At 42.5% G+C, this 21,931-nt stretch overlaps 3 protein-coding genes across 7 annotated transcripts in view; 1 reads left to right on the top strand and 2 right to left on the bottom strand.

Annotated features, from left to right (window-relative positions):
- Positions 1-21,931, bottom strand: part of MED7 (mediator complex subunit 7) — a 437,050-nt gene that overhangs the window by 231,118 nt on the left and 184,001 nt on the right. The gene's annotated exons all lie outside the window — the stretch shown is intronic.
- Positions 1-21,931, bottom strand: part of FNDC9 (fibronectin type III domain containing 9) — a 110,726-nt gene that overhangs the window by 22,189 nt on the left and 66,606 nt on the right. The gene's annotated exons all lie outside the window — the stretch shown is intronic.
- CYFIP2 (cytoplasmic FMR1 interacting protein 2) overlaps positions 1-21,931 on the top strand; it is a 132,221-nt gene that overhangs the window by 99,560 nt on the left and 10,730 nt on the right. For all 5 annotated transcript variants that reach the window (XM_050793900.1, XM_050793897.1, XM_050793899.1 and 2 more), the window contains exon 27: positions 21,834-21,906. In XM_050793900.1, coding sequence (XP_050649857.1) covers positions 21,834-21,906 — 73 coding nt within the window. The remainder of the gene's footprint in view (positions 1-21,833; positions 21,907-21,931) is intronic.

Raw genomic sequence — 21,931 nt, 5'->3', positions numbered from 1 at the left:
CTCTTCATGAGGAACTGTGATTCAGAGACCGCCAATTCAGCTTCCCCTATTCAGACTCCAGGAGGCAGACTATTGATGGGGGCTGCAAGGAAAGGACAACTTCCTCAGGCACCGTCTGGGTGGTCACTCACGTGTATCACTGAGGACAACAGGACACTCAGTATCAATGACCTTCAGAGCTGAGACAGACCCCCTACAGCATGAATGTTTCAACTCCTTCTATTCATAAGTGAGAAAACAGAGAACCAGAGAGAGGAGGAACTCACCTGAAGTCACACAGCATAGCAGCAGCAGAGATGGAAGAACTAAAGCACAGGTTTCCGGTATTGATGATCCCAGTCCTTGGGGGCTAGGGGTCGGGGAAGGGTGGGGAACACAGAGCAGGGATTAGGCTCACTGAAGTCCACACTCCCCTTTCTACTTAGACAGCCGGGGAGATCTCCAAGCCTAGATAGTGCTTTCTGAGACTAGAATGAAGCGTGAACTTTCTGGAGGTTTTTTTTAGTTTAGGAAGCTAGAAATAAATATTTAAATGACATACCAATTGTTCTCAATGAAAGAGGACTACTAATTGCCAAAAAAAAAAAGAAAAGAAAGATGCCTAATGGCCATCGTAGAAGAAAGGCTGTACAAACTGTGGAATATCCATTCTCATGGAAAACTGTGAAGCAGGTAAAAAGAATAAGCTGATAAAGTAGCTTTGCACATACCAAGATAAAAAATAGTGAAAGATACAATAGTGAGCTTAAAAAAAGTTTTAAGACACATATGATGCCATAGATGTAAACAAAAAATAAACCCCACAAATAATACTGCATTGAAAAAGATCTAGCAAAAAAGCATACCGAGTAGTTAACAATCATTTTCTCTAGGTATTAGGGAGGAATCCAGGATTAGAGGTCAGCAGGGACTTTTTAGCCTTATCTAGAATGTCTTAATGTCTTACAAGGAAAGCATATTCATGTATTATTATTGACCTATCATTTTAAAATAGTTAGTATATGCTAGTTTTAGAAAAACTGGGAAATACCAGAAAGTGCAAAGGAACAAGTAAGAAATCTCTTGCCCCCTTTACTTTTCCATATTTTGTCTTTTTCTAATAGATTTTCAGAGGTCTTTCTGATTATAGGTTCCATAATACCTTCTCATTCTGTCGTTTGCTTTTAAAAAAAAAAAAAACAGATTAATATATCATTGATAGGTAGAGGGATATAAATTGAATAGTTGATGACTTGGACAAAGGTATTTTCCTCATTAAGTTAGGTGCTTATAAATATTTCTCAAAATTCAGGGTGCAATATTAGTACAGAAACCCAGGTACCTGTGACATTATTTTTCTGGTTTTGGGTTTTTATAGGGTATTCTGGTGGTTTCAATTAAGATATTACAGTCAAATGCATAAATCTTAAGTGTACAGGTTGATGAAGGCACATGTCCATGTAGCCCAGGTCTAGACGCAGAACATTTACAGTATCATAGATGGTTCTTTCATGCCCTCTTCAGTGTTCCGCAAAGAATCATGGTTCTGAGTTCTATTTCCGGAGATAATGTTGCTTGTCCTTGAATTTCATATAGAGTTATCTAGTATGTTTTCCCTTTCCTTTCTGACCTCTGTCGTTCAAGATTACATTTGAGATTCATCCATGTTGTAAATCATCCATTTTTTATTACTGAATCAATTACTCTAGTATTCTCATTGCATGAACAGACTAACTGAATCATCCATTTTACTGTGGGTGGACATTTGGGTTGTTTATAGTTTGGTACTATTATGAATAATGATGTCATGAATATTCTTGTACAAGTGTTTTGCTGTATGTATGCTCCTGTTTTTATTAGGGAAATACCTATTAGGTTAGCTTCAAAGCAGTTTTGCAAATTGTACCAATTTATACTCCCATGCAGCAGTATATGAGAGTTATAACTTCTCTGCAGCCTCATAAACAATTTGTCCCTCTTTATCATAGCCATTCTGGTGGGGGGTGTCATCTTTCATTATGATTTTGATTTCCCTAATGATGCTGATTCTCCTTCCACATGCTACTAACCATTTGGACACCATCTTTTGTGAAGTGCTGGTCAACATTCTTGCCTTTTTAAGTCATCTTTCTTATGGATTTGTGGCCATTATATATTATGGATACATGTATTGCAGATATATTACTCTGGCTTGTGTCTTGGTGAACAGAAGTTCTTCAGGCTTAAGGTAGTTATTTTTTTTCCCTTACAGTTGATACTCTTGTGACTTGTTTAGAAAACCTTTCCTACTCTCACGCATCAAGATAGGCTATCCTCTGAAAGTTTTAGAGGTTAGTCCTTCAAGGCTAAACAGACCTTTAAGTCCATATTATTCACCTAGAATTGATGCTTGTGTTTAATGGGAGGTATAAATCTTTTATTTCCAGATTGTTCTGGCGCTACTTCTTGAAAAGACCTTCCTCCTGCAGTCTGTAGTGGTAGTGCTATGTCTTTTATCTCGTGTCCATAAATGGTCTGGTCATCGCAGCCTCTTAATATTTGTTGGATCTAATCTGAAACATAAAAAATACTGATTTGTATCAGGTTTTTAAAGGAAATTCTTCCCTGGGAAATCAGAAAGTGGTCATTAGGGAAGTCGCAGTCACTAAGTTTTTGTTCAAATTTTGTGTGGTTTTCTAGACTTCGGGCCATTGTTTGTTATGCCAGCATACACCAGGAGAGGGACCTGTTTGTAAGTGTGAGGGAGGGCGGGCCCGAGTCCCTGGGAGGGACAGAGCCTTTTAGTCTGCCTTTTACTGCAAGGCCTCTTGCCTCTGCCTTCATCTCTGTTACTTCTTCTCTCCTTATTTTGTTAGAGTGGACCACAGAAACACTCCAGTCAGTCCTTTGAGAGCATTACTGCCCTCATCAGAGATGAGGCGAGTCTAGACCCAAACTCACAGATCCAAATGCCTATCAGATCTGGAAAAGCCCCCAGAGACCATCCAGGGTCAGTTTCTCAACCTCAGCACCACTGACATTTGGAGCCAGATAATCTTTTAGGGGGTTTCCCTAGGCTTTATAGGATGTCAAACAGCATTTTTGCACTATATTCCAGTCGTATCCCTTCATTGTGGCAACCAACAATGTCTCCAGATATTGCCTGATAGTCCTTAGGAGGGCAAAACCTCCCCCTGTTGAAAACCACTCATCTAGTGCAACCTCACATTTTCTAGATAGGAAAACCGAGGCCCCAAGAGGGAGCTGATTTTCCCAGCCTTACAGCTAGTGCAGGAGTCTGGATGAAAACCAGATGCCCCTTGGAGTCCAAAGATCCTTAAGGTGCTAACCTTAAGGTGTATTACAGTACAGAGAGATGCCCAGCTGAGCTTTGCCGATTGTTTTTGTTCTTTTCAGTAGTTTCATGCCCACATCTGACCTTCTGTCTCCCACTTCTACCTTTTAATGTCTTTCCTCTAATTGTTTTTATTACACAGTTGAAATAAATTCATTGAATGAAAACTCAGAGAAGCAGAAAGAAAACAAAAACCACTTTGTCACACTAAGATGACCTCTGTTCACTTTTTTTTTTTTTGAGATGGAGTCTCACTCTGTTGCCCAGGCTGGAGTGCAGTAGCATGATCTCGGCTCACTGCAACCTCTGCCTCCCAGGGTTCAAGCAATCTCCTGCCTCAGCCTCCTGCCTCAGCCTCCTGAGTAACTGGGGTTACAGGCACCGCCACCACGCCCAGCTAATTTTTGCATTTTTAGTAGAAGAGATGAGGTGTTGGCCAGGCTGGTCTTGAACTCCTGACCTCAAGTGATCTGCCCACCTCAGCCTCCCGAAGTGCTGGGAGTACAGGTGTGAGCCACCACACCCGGCCGACCTCTGTTCACATTCTAAAGGATATTCTTCCAGATGTTTTTGTGTTCTAGCAGATTTTCCCTTATAAAATTAGTAGTTATAAAAGCAGTACCCACCAAGGTGAGAAGAGTGACTACCTCTATGAGGTGTGGTGGGTGACAGGGGTGTGGGAGAAGTATCTCTCACTTTCTAGACTTTATTGTTTAGATTTATTGCATTAAATATTACTTTTTTCCTTAAAAGGAAAGACTCATATGTAGCAAATGTATACAATTCAAATGCATGGAAAGTAAAAAAGTAAAAGCCCCATCTCAACCACCCCCTCAGACCATCACTCCATACGCCCACCTGTGCTTGATCCAGGATGATTTTGCCCGTCACTCTGAGAAAAGGCTCCTCCAGCTGCCCAAGAAGCGTATCCTGTCCCTTTGCCCAGGCACCCACAAGTAATGCCTCTGGCCTTTCTGTATCAGTGTTTCTTAGCCCAGACACTGATTATGTTTTTGGTTGAAAATTATCCACGCTTTGTGGAATGGAGGCACTTTGACTCCCAATAATACCCTTCCTTTGTGTGACTTTATGATTTTTAAGTATATTTACATCTTTTCAGACATGGCTTTATCTGAAAAACAAACCTGTTAGTGTGAACATATCAGGACTTGGGAAAAAATGGTCTGAGAGGTAAGAGTCACTGGTTCCACAGACAAGACCAAGAGCCCCCATGGGCCAGGCAGAGTGTGAGACTCCAGGGCATATCCCATCCCTGATGGCACTGTTCACTACCCACCCACTGGTTTTCAGCATAGAGGGTTAGCCCTCCAAACCCTCCAGTGGTGGGGTTCAAGCCACCACGCCTGGCCAGACCCAGATACTTTCAGAGCTCCACACTTGACTCTGATGTGCAGCCAGAGTAGAGGATCTCTGATCTAGAAGCATCTTCTTGGACTAGAGCTGCCAGACTTTTGACATGGATGCTTAGTTGTCATAGTTCTTGCCACATCTGCAGATCACTGGTTCTGTTATTTACATAATCCTTTTAATGAAACTTAATTTTAAAAGGAAACCATCACTTGCATTTAAAAGAAAAAATCATCTCTTGCCATCATTAGAAAGCAACCAGAATAATACATTCAACCAAAATACAGCAAAGTCATATAATTCCAGCTGCTGCCTGCCCAGATCTCTGAACACAAGCGCTACTCCCTCTTTGATAAAAACAAGATTAGTAAATATTAGGTGCTAACCTGTGCTGGTTTCAAATGGAAACTGTCTCATTAAGGTTGTCAGAAAGATTGATAGGAAACTAAAAAAGGAAAGAACTTGCTCACTGTGTGGCTCATTATGATTAAATCACATTTCCTTGTGTGCCCAATTTCCACTTTAGGAAATGCTAACCTTGGAAGACATTGGCATACACTTGAGGGAAGGGAAAGCCCACTTTCTAGACCACAGTTTCTTGGCTATAGATCTTTCCCAGTTGACCAGATATTATTCTGATCCAGAATAATAAGTCTATTATCCCCTTGACAGTTCAGGGGACAGGGGAAGGGGTTGGAGATGAAACATAGTAATATACAGCACTATTCAAGCAAGGCATAGATTGACAGGAGAAGATCACATACAATCAGGTAAGATTAAATTACTGATAGATTTAGCGAGGGCTACGAAGAGCTGCTGAAAGTGAGGAACCAGTGGAATAGGAGCAGAGGCACCGTCTCTCGGTTGAGGCTTCCACTGCACCTGGAGTCCCAAATGAGGGCTGGAAGCTGCGACTTGTACATTCTGTGCAAGGGAGAGGGTCATGGTGGAAATGAGAAGCCTAATTTCTTGCCTGCCTCACAGGCTGTGTATCCTTGAGGCTTAACATCAGTATGCGGGAAACACATTATGTGCCTCCATATAAGGGAATGTTTAGAACACTAAGCTCTCTGGTTAGGCCCAGCTTCCCATCCCCCTCCTGCTAGAAAATCCAAGCAGTGATCCCTGTGGGGTTGCCTGGACCTCCCATTTCCAGCTCCTTTCTCCACACAAAAACATAATGCATTAGTGTTATTTGTCTTTTTGTTGCCTCAAAAATCAGAGTTAAAGGTTAAGAAAATACTGGTTTGATTATTGTTTTTAGGAAATCAGCTAAAAATGGTAGTTTTTCACTCAACTGTGAACAGAACCCTAAAGGTAGAGTCTAATGCCATTCTGCATAAATCTGACATTCTTAGGATCGTATTGAATCTTTTTTAAATATGTACACGGAATCTTTATGGTAGCCTGTAGCCAAGAGAAATCAAGTCTCCAGTTAGCCTCATAGACTAAGTGAGTTGGGAACACTTAAGGTTTTTGATATTTGATGGAATCCCTCAGTTTTAAAACTGATGTTCATCAGTTGTAAATTAAGTATAATACAAAAAGAAAATTAAGACAGAAAGCAATGCAAAAATAAAACATGAATCCCTTGAATTCTGATGTGACTTCCTTACAGTAAAATATTTTTTTGCATCCTGACTCTAAAAACCTTTTTTGCTTTTACTGTCAGCACAGCAATTTTACAGTCGATAGACCGTGGTTCTTAATCACCTACTGATTATTTCTCTTGTAGTTATCATATAGTGGGAATAACAAGCATTCGCATGGCACTTGGTACATGCAAAGTTACTGAATCCTAACTTTCACTTACTAACTCCTCCCAGAGAGAAACTTCTGCAGAAGCACAAGCTCCTGGCAGTTCTCCAAGGAGGGATCATTGAAGTTCGTTGTTTTTGTATAGCAATTGCATATTATTCACACTTTGGAAAACTCATCGTGGTTAGATCCTGGTTCCAAAAAAAAGCTGTAAAAGAAATATTTTAAGAACAATTGAGGATATTTTAGTCTTGACTACATTGTATATGATATTAGGAAAATTTTAAATTTAGGGGATCACGATTCTGAGGTTACACAGGAGGGTGTCCTTGTTTTTGGGAGTTGCATGCTTAGGTGTTTAAGGCTGAAGTGACTCAATGTCTTCCATTTACTCTCAAATGACTCTAAAATAAAGCAAATATGACAAAATGTTCATTGTGACTGTACGTCAAGGGTATAAGGATATTATTCCTTCAAATATTTTATATGTTTAGAATTTTTCCTAATGTGAAGTTGAAGTGGGAGACATAAAACCTCATCAGGGATCAAAAAGTTAAGAAGGAAAGGGGTTAAAGCAGACAAGGTCATGATGTATGAAGAAAAAGTCATGAGGGTTTTTGTCTTTTCCAGCTACTCCGCTAGTTGGTAAGATTTATTCTTGGTAACATATATCCCGGAGCTACATCTGGCCTCATTTAAAAAATTTATAGAGGCATTTGCTAGCACCGAAGTCAGCCGTGACTCACAGGCTGACCACCTATTTGATTCACCATCAGGAAATACCAGTTTAAGATCCAAGAAAGGCAAATGAACCCAGGGAAGCTGGCCAGTCCAAATGAGAGGCCAGTGAGTGGCCCTAAGAGAACACCTCTGGCAGCCACCCTCCTCCCATTGGCCGTGGGGGGAAGGCTTGCCATCTGCTTCAGGAATACTAACACACAAGAATGCCTTCTCCCTATGCGCTGTTTAAGAGAAATGTCTCAAACCCAGCTCTACTGAGGGTCACCGCCTTTCCATGCTCGAGCCAAGAGAGGGGCATGCCTTAGCATTAACAGCAAAGGGGTCTTCATACAATGATAAATCAGATTGTTACTCTCCAGCTTAAAACTGACAGGTGGATTCTTGTTATTCTTAAAATTCAAACTCCCAACTTTGACCAGCAAGGCTCAGAAGATTTCAGCCATGCCTATTCCACCAGCTTATCTATTATTACCAGTCTGCCTGGCTGCACAACCCAACCACATGGCATACTTTGGGGGTCAAGTTACAGAGAAAGAAACTGAGGTTCACTGCAGGTCTGCATCAGGGCAAGACTGAATCCCATTGTCCTTGGCTTCTACCTTAAGGCTTGTTGACTTTTACCACCTTGGCCTTGTAATTCAAGAGCACCAAGAACACCCCCTCAGCCCCCAAGAAAGAGCACCTCCACTTTCTATCACAGTGTCTGAAATGCTATTAGAGACTCGCTCCAGGGGTTTGGAATGTTATCTGATCGATCTTTCTTTCTTTTTTTCTTTATTTTGAGATGGAGTCTCACTCTGTCGCCTGGGCTGGGTGCAGTGGCACAATCTTGGCTCACTGGAGCCTCCACCTCCCGGGTTCAAGTGATTCTCCTGCCTCAGCCTCTTGAGTAGCTGGGATTACAGGTGAGCGCCATCAAACCCAGCTAATTTTTGTATTTATTTAGTAAAGACAGGGCTTCACCACGTTGGCCAGGCTGGTCTCGAACACCTGACCTTATGATCCACCTGCCTCGGCATCCCAAAGTGCTGAGATTACAGGCTTGAGCCACCAGGCCCACCCTGATCTTTAGAAGGCCCCACTAAAATGGGGCTTCTGAGAGCTGATACTTTAGTGAATATTCATTTATCAAGTAATTTTGAGGAGTAGGATGCTCATTTTAAAAAGGATGTAGGATAACTAAAAATAGGCCCAAAAAAATCCAGATAGAAGCTTTGTACTGCACATGGGAAGATGCTAATAGTATATACTAAATGATAAAAATAGAGTACAGAAGAGTAGGTATATTCTGTTCTTATTTTAAAATATATGCTGAAAAGGTATGTGCAGAGAAGAACTTGGCAGTTCAAACTCTGGAAAAGGCTATTAGCAGTGACGACTCCTGGGTGGTAGAGTTATACGTTTTTTCCTCCTTTAAAAAATTTATCTGCATTTTCTAATTTTTTGAAAGTGAACATAAAGATAGCCAATAAAAAGAGGCTAGAGTGGCAATCATTAAAATATATCTAAAGTTAGTAATTTTCCAGAGGACAGTCTTTGCCTAGGGGCTAAATTAAGTATTTGGTGCACTCCCAGAAGAAAATGACAAATTTCAAGTCAAATCCCACATGTAAGGTAACTAGATTATTAATGATGATAGTCACTGGAAATCAAGAACAGCAGGTTTGTAGTTTGAATGCCACTGCCCCCTTCGAGTTTGCCATGGCTGTCGATCGATCCTGCTGCACTGAATTGGTGTCAGAATCCTCTCCAAAAGCCACTGCTGCCTCTCAATAGTGGTTGATGTATGAGGTGACCCCAGGGCCATTACTGGGACACATGTTGCCTTCAGGAAATCATAAAAAGGTATCCTTCCTCAAGACATTTCACCTCTTTCTTTTTAAATATATTTTTAAAGAATAACATCTGCTAGAAAGTGATTATAAACAATCTCTGATGTCTGCAGTGTGCTTGGCATTCCCTAGGATGTGATGCCCTTGGATACTATACTCGCTACATAAACGATACCCAGCAGCCTTGGGTAATAAACTTCCCCCATCCCCCCAAAATAAGCACAAACCCTGACAAGATGGTATCATTGATCTAAGACCCCTGGAAACTGCCCGTTGTTCCAGCATTCCAGGTGCTGGCATTTGTCCTGCTTTGGTATCTGGGCAGCGGCTTTCCTCCTGAAATGCCCACTTCCACCTGGTCAGATGCACAGTCCTGTACAGCAAGGCAATGCAGCAAAGCCCAGGACACTAACTGGATAGGGCTCACCAGTCAGCTGTTCCTTTTTCAAGGCAGCATGGGGAAAGGAGGACTGTGGGTCTCTGTTCCAATTAAATTGCGAATTAATTTTTATTTCCAGTCTGTGAATTTGCTGATTGCACATTCCAGTCACTTGTAAAAAACATAGTTAGTTCCTGGGGTCTTTGCTGATGCATCGACTGCATTGCAAGCCCAGCCTCTCCCTCCCAGCACCATTATGGTTCTGAAGGAGACTCATTCTAGGGGACAGAGTCTGCTGCCTAATGATGAGTAACGGAAACTCATGCTGGGGACATTTACTACCCAGAACATTCTAAGTGACCACTTGGAGTTTTAAAATCAGCATTCCCAACTTGAGACTTGTTAAAGGCACCCAGGAATCCTCATGCCTTTGTCCCATCTATAGGCCCTGACTATAAGACTCAGCAAGTAGAACACAGTGAGGTTGATATTAAAGAAGGTGATTGCCTGGTAGGCCGGATGGCTACTTGGAGATGAGAGCAGGCCTTTGGCAGCAAGACAATCCTGAGAGGCCATAGCTCTGGTTTATCACCCATTTCTTCATTTAATAAGAAGTATTATTCTGTTTACTTATGCTCTGCCTGTGTCCAAAGGAAGACACCGTGCCTATCAAAGAGCTGGTGTCATTAAGTCTGGAGACTCTTACATGGAATGAGACCAAGGGGAAGGGCAGGGTGAGTTGCATGAGGCTCTCTCAGCCTGATTTCCGGTTGATTTCCATGGTCTCCACTGGAAACCATATATCTTTGAATTCAGAAGTCTTGCCTCTATACTGGATAGCTATGAGACTCTGTTATATTCTCTAAGCCTAGCTTGTCCAACCCACGGCCCAAGACGACTTTGAATGCAGCCTGACCCAAACTCATAAATTTTCTGAAAACGTTATGAGATTTTTTTTTTTTTTTTTTAAGCTCATCAGCTGTCATTAGTGTATTTTATTTTTATGTGTGGCCCAAGACAGTTCTTCTTCCAGTATGGCCCAGGGAAGCCAAAAGATGGGACACTCCTTCTCTAAGCCTTAGTTTCCTCACCTGAAAAGTGCTGGGACTAAGGAGCTACCTCACAGAGTTCTTAGTGTTAAATGAGGTAATGAATGCAAAGTCTCCAATGCTTAAGAAGCAGGTCCTCAGTTACCAAGAGCCCCCTTTCCTCCTCGTGCCATGAGCAAGGAGACTTGAATCAGCCTTTTCTCTAAGCCCCGTAAGAACTGAAAGCCTGGCTCACTGACCGCCCATAGCACTGTGGCCCACACTCCTCACAAGCCCAAGCCAAGGATGCCCTACTCCTTTCATATCAGCCACCTCATTTTATCCCTGATTTCTTCCTCCTTCTGAATGGGATGGCACCTTTCCTCACAGTTCAAAACCCTGCCCCTCCTCTCAGGCCCGTCTCACAGCCATCATTTCCTCATCCTCCCCAAACCGCTGGTCCTTTTCATCAACACACATTTTATCAAATGCCTTTCTCTGCGAGGAACTTGATGGTGTTTCTCTCTTTTCTCAGTCTCCAAAGCCCTTTGTCAGCAGCTTCTCCTATTGAACCCAGTTGATTCTGTTTTATTTCTCAGTCATAGGTGTCCTTGGATCCTTGGATCTCTTCTCCACGAGCTGGTAAACTTCACTGAAATCTCATTTTTATAGAGAGCTCTACCTGTTATAGGGTTTCCCGCAGCATCCAGGCCCCTCCCTGGCTCCATGGAGCGTGCCATCTTCATCTCTGTGCCTCTGGGTTGTCTGCCAGATCACAGAGCAAGCACTCAGTAGATATTTGGTGACCTAAAGAAAGGAATAAAGAGGTAGCAGCACATGCAGAGAAGTGGTATCTTCCCTATTCCTGACTTGAAAGGTGTCTTTTTATCCCTGTGTAGGCTGTATGCTAGTAGACATGGAAATGTTCAGAATTTATGTCTTCCCTTGAACTCAAGGAGCACTTGGTGCTTTTTTTCTCTTGGGTCTCATATAGTCAGAGGAACTCAAGTCTCCAGAAGGGTCTTGGTCACCCTGAGAAGCACCCACTCATGCAAACCTGGCGCAGTTCCTTTCCCCTGGGGTCAGCCTCCATCCCATGCTGACTTCCAAGTTCAGCTCTACCCCACAGACTCTTCAGGGCCCAGGCCTCACATCCAGTTGCATTTTAGACATCTTCTTTTCCATGTCCACACACATCAGAAATTTACCTTGCCTGAATCTGACCTTGGCTTCCTCCTGCCTGCAGACTCACTGTGTCCTCTGACTCCACGAACGGCACCATCATCATACAGGTGCCCTGTGCAGGGGTTCTTTTCCTGCTGTCCTGATGTCCAGTCATCAGGTCTGTGGCCTCTGCTCACTTCCTTCCGTCTCCTTTGCCACTTACTCCTGGCCCTGCTTTCTCCAGCTTGGACTCTTCCAACACCCACTTTGCTCTCCCCAATCCTTTCTCTCCCTTGCAACCAGAAGGTGAAGCTGCAACTCTGCCATTTCCCTGATGAAAACCATCAGGATAATATCCAGAAATCTAAGTGAGACTTAGAAGAGTCTTCCCAACCCGCTCCTTCCCACCCCTCCTTCCTGTCTCATATCACTTTCCTCCAGCACTGAAAGCTTAAGTCTACCTTGGCTCTCAGCCCTGCCTCTTGCTTTGAGGCCTTTGCAGATACTATTCCCCCTTAGCTGTCCATCACTCACCCCTGGTTCCAAGTTAGCGTCCTTCTTCAGAAATCCTTCCCTATCATCCTCCCCAAAGGTCTGAATTGCTTGCTCCTCTTTGCGTCCCCATAGACCCCAGGCACACCCCAATTGTAGCACTTACTAGAATTGCCCATTTACTTGCTTTTGTCATCATCTTGGTAAGCGTTGTGCATCTGGTCTCCCTCACCTACTCCAGCACCTTGCAGAAAGCCTTGTGCTTATTGTTTGCTATATAAATGGAAGAATTACTTAATCTCTGGCTCAGGCTCTATTCAAGTCAGAATGAAAGTCTTCAGAATTTGGTACCACCTTGTTGGGTATCTAGATCCTATTATACACACGTTCTCTGCATTCTTGCTGGCCTCGCATATCAGGCCAACAAGAAAAATATAGAGAACGTGCAGGTCCTACACACGGGTGGTCCCTCAAGAAGATTCTCTCTCAATCAATGTTTGCATGAGATGTGGGTCAATGTCCTGGTCCTCCATCAGAAGCTCAGATTTCAGGAGCCTGGGCTAGATTAGACAGCCCAGTCTGCAGGTGACTTAGTGGAAGCCCTGAATGAATAAGAGCTCTGGTAAGTTTTTAAAAAGCAAAGGCACTGTGGGCTGGAGGGGCTTGGAACACTCCTACAAGGTGAAACTTAAATGGGGATTTATGGGATGGATAAAACTGGGTAGAAAATTTTGGGTAGGGATAAGAGGGTCAGGGAAGAAGGAATTTGTGGGTACAAATTGACGTGAGTGGTCTAATTATAGACTTGGAAACATCAGCAGATTTATAAAAAGTAGTCCATCTGCAAAGAAATTATTTAAACCAATTCAGGGTCGAGGCTACCTCTGGAAGTTGGGAATAAAGGTATCAGTAATTTCCTATTTCTTTGCACAGAAGAACGTAGCTCAGACTCTTGTTCTTCTTCAAACTGCGTATATACCACAGTTTAAGTTTAAAGAATGTTAGTTGCTATAACCAAAAACCCAATAAGTCAACAAATGATATGAGCCTGTCAGATATGAGTGAGGCTCAAGTTTCTTAGGTGTTAAGATTTTAAGTGATTTTCTATTTCTATTTTTGGTAACTTTGCAATTTAATGACATGTATATATAATGAAGGGGGAAAGTCAAGCTTCCTAAGACTTTGGCTGCATTGGCTGCCATGGAGAAACAATGTGTGTCGAAGTGGAGTGGCCCTGGATCTAAATGTCAGCCTTACTGCTTATTTAAGCATCTGCGTGGAGACCTAGTTAGGAAAGTTCACCTTACTCCACAGGATGGGGACAGTGAGCCCTATCTCACAGGGCTGTCCAGAACCATACAGCAGGCGACTGACATAAAGCAGCTAGCTCATTACTTAGTGCTCAGTAATGTTCATTGCTTCTCCTTCTCTAAAGAGAAAAGTGGTTGTATTTTACAGACTCTTGGTTCTAAAGACTTGGAGACCATTTAATCCAGCCTCTTCATTTTGTTCAAGTTGTTAATTGCACACTATAACTTAATTCCATTAAGGTCTTAATTGCACATTATAACAAATCAAATACTACAGAAGAGCTTTTAAAGAAAAACATCCTACTTGTCTCTACTGCACTTCTGCCCACCTGTATTCCCAATTCCCTGGGCAGCCTGTCCTCATCACTTCTGTTTCCAGTTCTTCCAGTCACCTCCGTAACACTCATGAGGGTAGCCTATTTCTTAATTCGCAACTTTAGACAATACTGACTCCCTACTTGGAAAGATGGGATTTTATCTCATTTATCTCTCTCCCTCTCAACATTTGATTATATTACTGCTTCTGTTGTTTTCCCTTGTAATCATAGATAATATACTTATACCTCTATTGCTGCTTTTGCTAACATGATTTAGTATCTTGACTCCTTTCCATGAAAAGACAAAAGACTGAGGAAATTACCACCCCTGGTACTCCCACTTCCTGCCTCTTGTCAGCTTCACTTTTACTTCATCACCACTGTATTTTTTATAATACTTATCTTTTGTTCTGCATCTGTCATGTCCTTAATTGTAGACTAAAACAAAAACTATTTTCATTAAACCTATGCAAATATCTTTTCTTTTTTGTTTTTTTGAGACGGAGTCTCACTTTGTCACCCAGGCTGGAGTACAGTGGCTCAGTCTCGGCTCACTGCAACCTCCACCTCCTAGGTTCAAGCAATTCTCCTGCCTCAGCCTCCCAAGTAGCTAGGACTACAGGTATGTGCCACCATGCCCAGCTAATTTTTATATTTTTAGTACAGACGGGATTTCACCATGTTGGCTGGGCTGGTCTCAAACTCCTGACCTCAGGTGATCCACCCACCTTGGCCTCCCAAAGTGCTGGGATGACAGACATGAGCCACCGTGCCTGGCCCCTATGCAAATATTTTTCTTTGCTGGATCAAGTGGCATGCTAGGATTTCATTTCCTTTCCCCTCTGATTCCAGCAACAAGACTCCAAAAGCTCTTTACTTTCAAGTTGGGAAAAAGTAGTTGCTTTCAGGGTTCTTTTTTTTCAAGTTAATTTTTTAAAGTGATATGGGTTCAATGTAGAAAACTTAGTAAATGCATACAAGTAGGAAAAAAAAAGGGAAAGAGTGGGAAAGAAAGTTAAAAACACCTGAAAGTCCCACTACATGGACAATTCTTAAAACCACTTCATATAGTTCATAGAGTAATCAGTAAAATTGAAGAGATAATACTCCCTTTGTTATTACAATAAGGAGAAACACATAGGCCCCAAATAAGAGAGATTGTATTCTAAGGCTAAATTTCCTTACATGCTGGGACTTTTCAACTTTAATTCTACATAGTTATTGAGCATTTATTATATATTAGGTACCATGCTTACTATTGGGAATAAGATGTGGTCAAAGATAGACATTGTCTCTACTTTCATGGAGGTTAAATTTCAGTGGTGGGGGAGTAGACATTTATGAACTAGTCATGTATGGGAATGTGTAATATAGATTGAGTTAAGATGCTGGAAAGGAAGAGAACTCAGTTCTTTGAGGACATTTAATAAAGGAACCTACATGAGCAGGGAGGCATTGGGGTCAGGGAAGTGTTCCTAAAAGGAACGATGCTTAAATTGCGATCTGAAAGAACAGGAATTTGCTAAGCAAAGAGAGTAAGGGAGAAGAGATGGATTAGACAGCATTCCAGAGACAGTGAAGATTCTGTGATGGGCACACAGACAGCATGTTTGAATAACAAACAGCTCCTATGGCTGAAACAGTCAGAGTGGAGTGGGAAGGAGGGAGCTGAGTGGAGAGAGAACCAAGGCTGGGTGGTCTTCACAGGCCACAGCAAGGAGCCTTTCCAGCAGGGCATGGCTTGATGGGTTCCTAGGCAGAGTGGATGGCCTAGTGTGGATCCTTTAAGATAAGGATCAGACAAGAGGGAGGTCAGCCTTTGCCTGGGCTCCCACAATGGAAGCTTGTTTGTATCCCTTACACAGGCCTTTGTGTGCTCCAAAATGGATGTTTTTATCAGTCACAATGATCTCAGCTTCAATGCCAAACAAACACCTTCCACAAAAGGTGTTGCAGAGTGTGTAGCCACCTCATCATGAAAACAGCCACATAGCTCAAATCCTGGGACCTTCCAGGCAAATGCTTTTCCATCTCTTAAGAAATCACATCCTTCTGTTTCTCACCTTCATTGATAAATGACATTACGAAGCACACACAGAAGTTTGCCAGCAGGAAGCACCCCCAAAGAACCTCTGGTCCTGCAGTTTCAGTTTGCATTGAGGTGGCAGGGGCGTTGAAGGGGGTAAGTGGAACACTGTCTCCCCAAAAGAAATCTGAAGAAGCTCATTATGTAAAATGAACAAAACAGCAGCATTACTCTTGCAGAGAACCAGAGCTCTCTTCCCCTTCCTCTATCCCCTAAGGCGGCTGCCCACACCACTTTACACATGTTAACAAAACAGAAAGTTGATAGTTCACGCAATGGCCAGCTTCCAGTAACAAGACATTTCTAGGAACAACTGAAATGTTTGGAAAAGTGAAAGATGAGAAAACTTGGCAGTGGGGCTATGTATACCAGTCCTCTGGAACAACTTCAATAGCTCCTTGGTACACTTAAAATTCACACTTAGCCCCATGCCTACGAGGCCCCACCTGATCTGGTCTCTCCCTACCTTTAGGACCTCCTGCCGTATGTACTGTGAGTCTCTTCAACACTACACCCTAACTCGTTCCCTGCCCCACGGCCTTTGTACTGGACCACCCTTACCTCATATTTACATGGCTAGATCCCTTGCTTCATTCCATTCTCTAATCAAATGTCACCAACTCATTCCATTCTCTATTCAAATGTCACCAACTCAAACATCTCTCAAAAAAAAAAAAAAAAAAAAGGTTTTGTTTTTGTTTTTGAGAGAGAGTCTAGCTCTGTAGCCCAGGCTGGAGTGCAGTGGTGCAATCTCAGCTCACTGCAACTTCCACCTCCCAGGTTCAAGCAATTCTACCTCAGCCTCCCAAGGAGCTGGGATTATAGGCATGCACCACCAAGCTCGGCTAATTTTTTGTATTTTAGTAGAGACGGGGTTTCACCATGTCGGCCCCAGGGTGGTCTCCAACTCCTGAGCTCAGGCATTCATCCCACCTCAGCCTCCCAAAGTGCTTACAGGCATGAGCCACCACACTCGGCCAAAAAGATCCTTTCTAACTACCTTGTAGTAGTCCCTTCCCAAACCTGTCACTGTCTAGCATATTACCCTGAAATTTTCTGATTTGTTTACTTGTTTTTATCTGTCTCTGTCAACTAGAACATAAATTCTGTGAGGGCAAAGATCTAGTCTAACTTGTTCAGCATCATATCTGCAAAGCCTGCAACAGTGCCTGGTGCTCAATAAATATTTGTCGGATGAATGAATGGATGTAATAGTAGCATTCTCATACTTGGAGGACTGTCATGCAGACAAATTTATTTACTCATGTAAGAAACATTTATAGAGCAACAGATGTTTAGACATTTAATAAATTATTGAGAAACTAATATATGCAGGGCACTGGAGATGAGAGGCAGAAATAGAGACGCCATCCCTACCCTTATGGAGCTCTTAGTGTTGTGGTGGTTGGTGTGGAGAAACGTGCAAAGAATCATACATGAGAATCAGCAGGACAAAGACTAATTGGTGTTTCTAGGAGAAAGAGAGAAGATGCACCCCAGGGTTTAGGCCTGGGCAGATGAGTTGATTGTGCCATTCTGTGAGCAAGGAACACCAGGTGATAAGGAGGAGAAGGTGGTCAGCTTTAGAAACATTGAGCTGTGGAATATTCAAGTGGGAACATCCAGCAAGGAGTTGGCTGTCCAGGTCCAGAGCTTTGGAGAAAAGTCTGGATGAAAACACAGGTTTGATTAATAGTGGACAGTGAATGGTGTTTCAAGTCATGGGAGTAGATGAGATAAACTGGGACAATAGAATAAGAAAAAACAACAACAACAACATTTAAGGGATGATCAGAGATAAAATCTGCAAAGATGCTAAAAAGGAGAAGCCAAAATGGTGGAAACAAAGGCACACCTTGTCATAGGAGCGGAGGAGGACAGTGCCTAATACTTTAGAGACATTACATAGGATGAAGACTGAAAGGTATGCATTGAACTTGGTGACAGTGCAGTCCTTGGTAATCTCTGCGAGAGACATTGTCATGGCATGGTATGACTAGGCATGATATTTCTGTTTGCTGAGGAAGGACCTGAAGACTAGGAAATGGAGAGAGATGTAGAAAACTCTTACAAAGTGCTTGATTCTGAGGGGAAGAATAGAGATAAAAGAGCTAAAGATACTAGCTTGAAAAATACATTCAGTGATACTCTAAAGAACAGAACAAGGATCTAGAGTGGAAACTATTGGGAAGCAGCCTTGGCTCAATACCCAGCTAAACTTTCTAACCATTAGAGTTGTTCGAAAGTGGATTGAGCTGCCTCCAGAAGAAATGAACTCTTGATTGCTGGAGTTATGGAAGAATACCCTGAATGTTCTATTAGCAAAGAATAAAGGTATCAAATCAGTAATCTAGGCCTCCACTTTAAGAAACTAGAGCAATGGCCAGGTGCAGTGGCACGTGCCTATAATCCCAGCACTTTGGGAGGTCAAGGCAGGAGGATTGCTTGAGCCCAGGAGTTTGAGACCAGTCTAGGCAACACAGTGAGACTCCCCATACCTATTCTTTATTTCAATTATTTAAAAAATAAAAAAGAAACTAGAGAAATAAGAGCAAATTAAACTTAATGCAGGCGGAAGAAAAGATATGAATTAGTAAGGAACAGAAACCAGTAACATTGAGGCTGGGTGCGGTGGCTCATGCCTGTAATCCCAGCACTTTTGAGAGACAAAGGCAGGCAGATAGTTTGAGCCCAGGAGTTCAAGACTAGCCTGGGCAACATGGTGAGACCCCCATCTCTACAAAGGATACAAAACTTAGCTGGGTGTGGTGGTGTGTACCTATAGTCCCAGCTACTTGGGAGACTGAGGTAGAAGGATCAACTGAGTCCTGGGAGGCTGAGGTTGCAGTGAGTCATGTTCATGCCACTGCACTTCAGCCTGGGCAACAGAATGAGACCTTGTCTCAAAACGAAAAAAAAGAAAAAAGAAACCAGTAACGTTGAAACTAAAAACTGGTTTTATGAGGAGAAAAAAATCATGAACACATGACTTTTTCATGTGTTCATGATAAACCTCTAGCCAAGAAAAAAAGAGAAGACACAAATGACCAGGAATGAAAGAGGGACATTACTACAGAACCCACAAAAATTAAAAGGACAATAAAAATGTTCTAAAGACAAATATGTAATATACCCATAAATTAAACTTAAATGAAAGGAGCTAATTCCTTAAGAGACACAAACCGCCGAAACTCACTTAAGAAAAATTGATAAGCTGAATAGTACTGTATCTATTAAAGAAATATCATTCCTACTTATAAAAAAAAAATTCCAACAAAGAAAACTCCCAACCCTGTCTCTACAAAAAAAATTAGCCAGATTGGTGGCACATACCTGTAGTCCCAGCTATTCAGGAGGCTGAGATGGGAGGATCACCTGAACCCAGAAGGTCAAGGTTAGTGAGCCATGATTACACTGTTGCATTCCAGCCTGGGCAAGGGAGCAAGACCCCATATAAAAAAAAAAAAAAAAAAAAAACAAAAGCAAAAAACCCACACTATACGCCGATGGTTTCACTTGTGAATTCCATCAAACACTTGAAGAGGAAACAGTACCAATTCTACATGATCTCCTCTGTAACCGCCCAGCGGGTTCACCTTGCCCACTGCCCAGAGAGCCCATTTATCCGGACAGGGGAATTGCAATGGACAAAGAGTAATGCATGCAGAGCCGGCTGTGCAGGAGACTGGAGTTTCATTATTTTCATTATTACTCAAATTAGTCTCCTCGAGCATTTGGGAATCCGTTTTTAAAGATAATTTGACAGGTAGGAGCTTAGGAAGTGTGGAGTGCTGATTGGTCAGGTTGGAGATGGAATCATAGAGGGTGGAAGTGAGTTTCTCTTGCTGTTTTCTATTCCTGGGTGAGATGGCAGAACTCATTGAGCCAGATTACCAGTCTGGATGGTGTCAGCTGATCCACTAGAGTGCAAGGTCTGCAAAATATCTCAAGCACTGATCTTAGGTTTTATAATAGTGATTGTTATCCCCAGGGGCTATTGGGGAGTTTCAGACTCTTGAAGCCAGAGGCTGCATGACCCCTAAACTGTAATTTCTAATCTTGTGGCTAATTTGTTAGTCCTGCAAAGGTGGACTGGTCCTCAGGCAAGAAGGGGGTCTTTTCAGGATAGGGCTACGATCAATTTTGTTTCAGAGACAAACCATGAACTGAATTCCTTTCCCAAGTTAGTTCGGCCTATGCCAGGAATGAACAAGAACAGCTTCAAGGTTAGAAGCAAAATGAGGTTCGTTAGGTCTGATTTCTTTTACTGTCATAATTTCCCCTGTTATAATTTTGGAAAGGGGGTTTTATCTCCAAAAAATGCAAAAGGGGAACTCTCCCCATCTTCTGAGGTCAACATTACCCTAATACCAAAACCTAAGGCATTTGAAAATAAAACTACAAATCAGTATCCCTCATGAATACAGAGCAAAAATCCTCAACAAAATGTTAGCAAATAAATTCGAGCAATACATCAAAAGGACAATATATAATCGAGTGTGTTTATTTCGGCTATGCAAGGCTGATTCATCATTCAAAAATCATCCAGTGTAATCCACCATGTGAATATGAAAGATTAGCCTGAATGATCAATAAGCAAAGTTTTCAGGTTATATAATGAATCAAAGAATCTAAGCTTAGACATAGCAATGAAGACCAGGTTGTGAGATTTACTAGAAAGGAGACAAACACACACCTCACTTAAAAAAGGAGGAAAGGGCCATGCATGGTGGCTCACACCTGTAATCCTAGCACTTGGGGAGGCCAAGGCAGGCAGATCACCTGAGGTCAGGAGTTTGAGACCAGCCTGGCCAACATGGCAAAATCCCATCTCTACTAAAAATACAAAAATTAGCCGGGCATGAAGCGAGCACCTGTAGTCCCAGCTTCTCAGGAGGCTGAGGCAGGAGTAATCGCTTGAATCCAAGAGGCAGAGGCTGCAGTGAGCCAAGTCTGGGCAACAGAATGAGACTCTGTTTCACCAAAAAAAAAAAAAAAAAAAAAAAAAAAAAAAGTTGAGGGGAAAGTTTCCCCTCTGGATAAGAAACTGAGAATGACAGATCAGGCTCCTGTGAAGGGCCTGCAGAGTGTTCTTCCTCTGGTAGCCTCATTTCAAGGACTGGTCTGCAGTTAAACAGGAGTTGGGGTTCCCCTCTTGAACAACTGGCCTTTCAGAGTCCTGGATTGGTGGTGTTCCATCCATGCCTGGGGTAGAGGAAGGCAAGGACACCTGCAATCTTGATTTTCTCAGATGCTTAGAATCCCAAAGTGTCAGAGTTTGAAATGGAGCCTGGATCCTACCTAATCCAAGTGCCCAGAGTTGAAGAGAAAGCAGACCCCAGTAGAGGATGGCTTCTCCAGACTCCTTCCCTCCCCTTTGTTCTGAAATCCAGGGATTGTGAGCTTGTCCCAGGACAGTAAGCCCATGAGACCCTATCTCCCGTCTTGCCCTAACCAAGCTTCCCGTCCAACCATTGTATGTTTGCTTTTAAGTTTATCTTTACACATAACAAGTCGCCATCGAAACCAATCTGGCCTGGGTTCTTGTCCCTCTTTTCTTGCTAGTTGATGTCTGGTGTGCAGAAAACCAATCAGACATAGGCCTTTACACAGAGTCATCCTAGATTTGTAGACTGAAGACTGACCTAGCCACCTGCCTTGAGCCTACAGGCCTCACAACCAAACAGACACAGACTAAGACCCATCATCTGTTGGATTCTGTGTAATCCATCCTAATTCAACAAATTCCTTATAAGATCATAGTAAAAATGTATTGAGCTCTCATTATGTACCTGTGACTATGCCACAAGGTTATGCATTTTCCCATTTGATCCTCACAACCCATTAAAATAGGTACTGTTCTCATCCTCATTTTGCAGATAGATACAGACTTAGAGAGGCTAAGTAACTTGCCCAAGGTCACAGTGAGAAGAGCCAGGATTTGAACCCAGGTCTAGCTAACTCCAGTGCTGAGGTTTTTAGGAATGAAAAATCTTCCTTGTTTAAAATGAAAATTGCTTTCTCTCTTTTCCCCCCTCTCTGCAGTCTCAGGAGGAGGTCTGTGATTTGCTCCATGCCGCACCCTTCCAAAACATCTTGCCTAGAGTCTACATCAAAGGTAAGAAACCACTACAGCAGCTGAA

The sequence above is a fragment of the Macaca thibetana genome, chromosome 6 (genome assembly GCF_024542745.1).
Source record: "Macaca thibetana thibetana isolate TM-01 chromosome 6, ASM2454274v1, whole genome shotgun sequence".
NCBI lineage: Eukaryota > Metazoa > Chordata > Mammalia > Primates > Cercopithecidae > Macaca > Macaca thibetana.
Note: the sequence above shows the minus strand (reverse complement) of the source record. Positions and strands in the feature narration are given on the sequence as shown.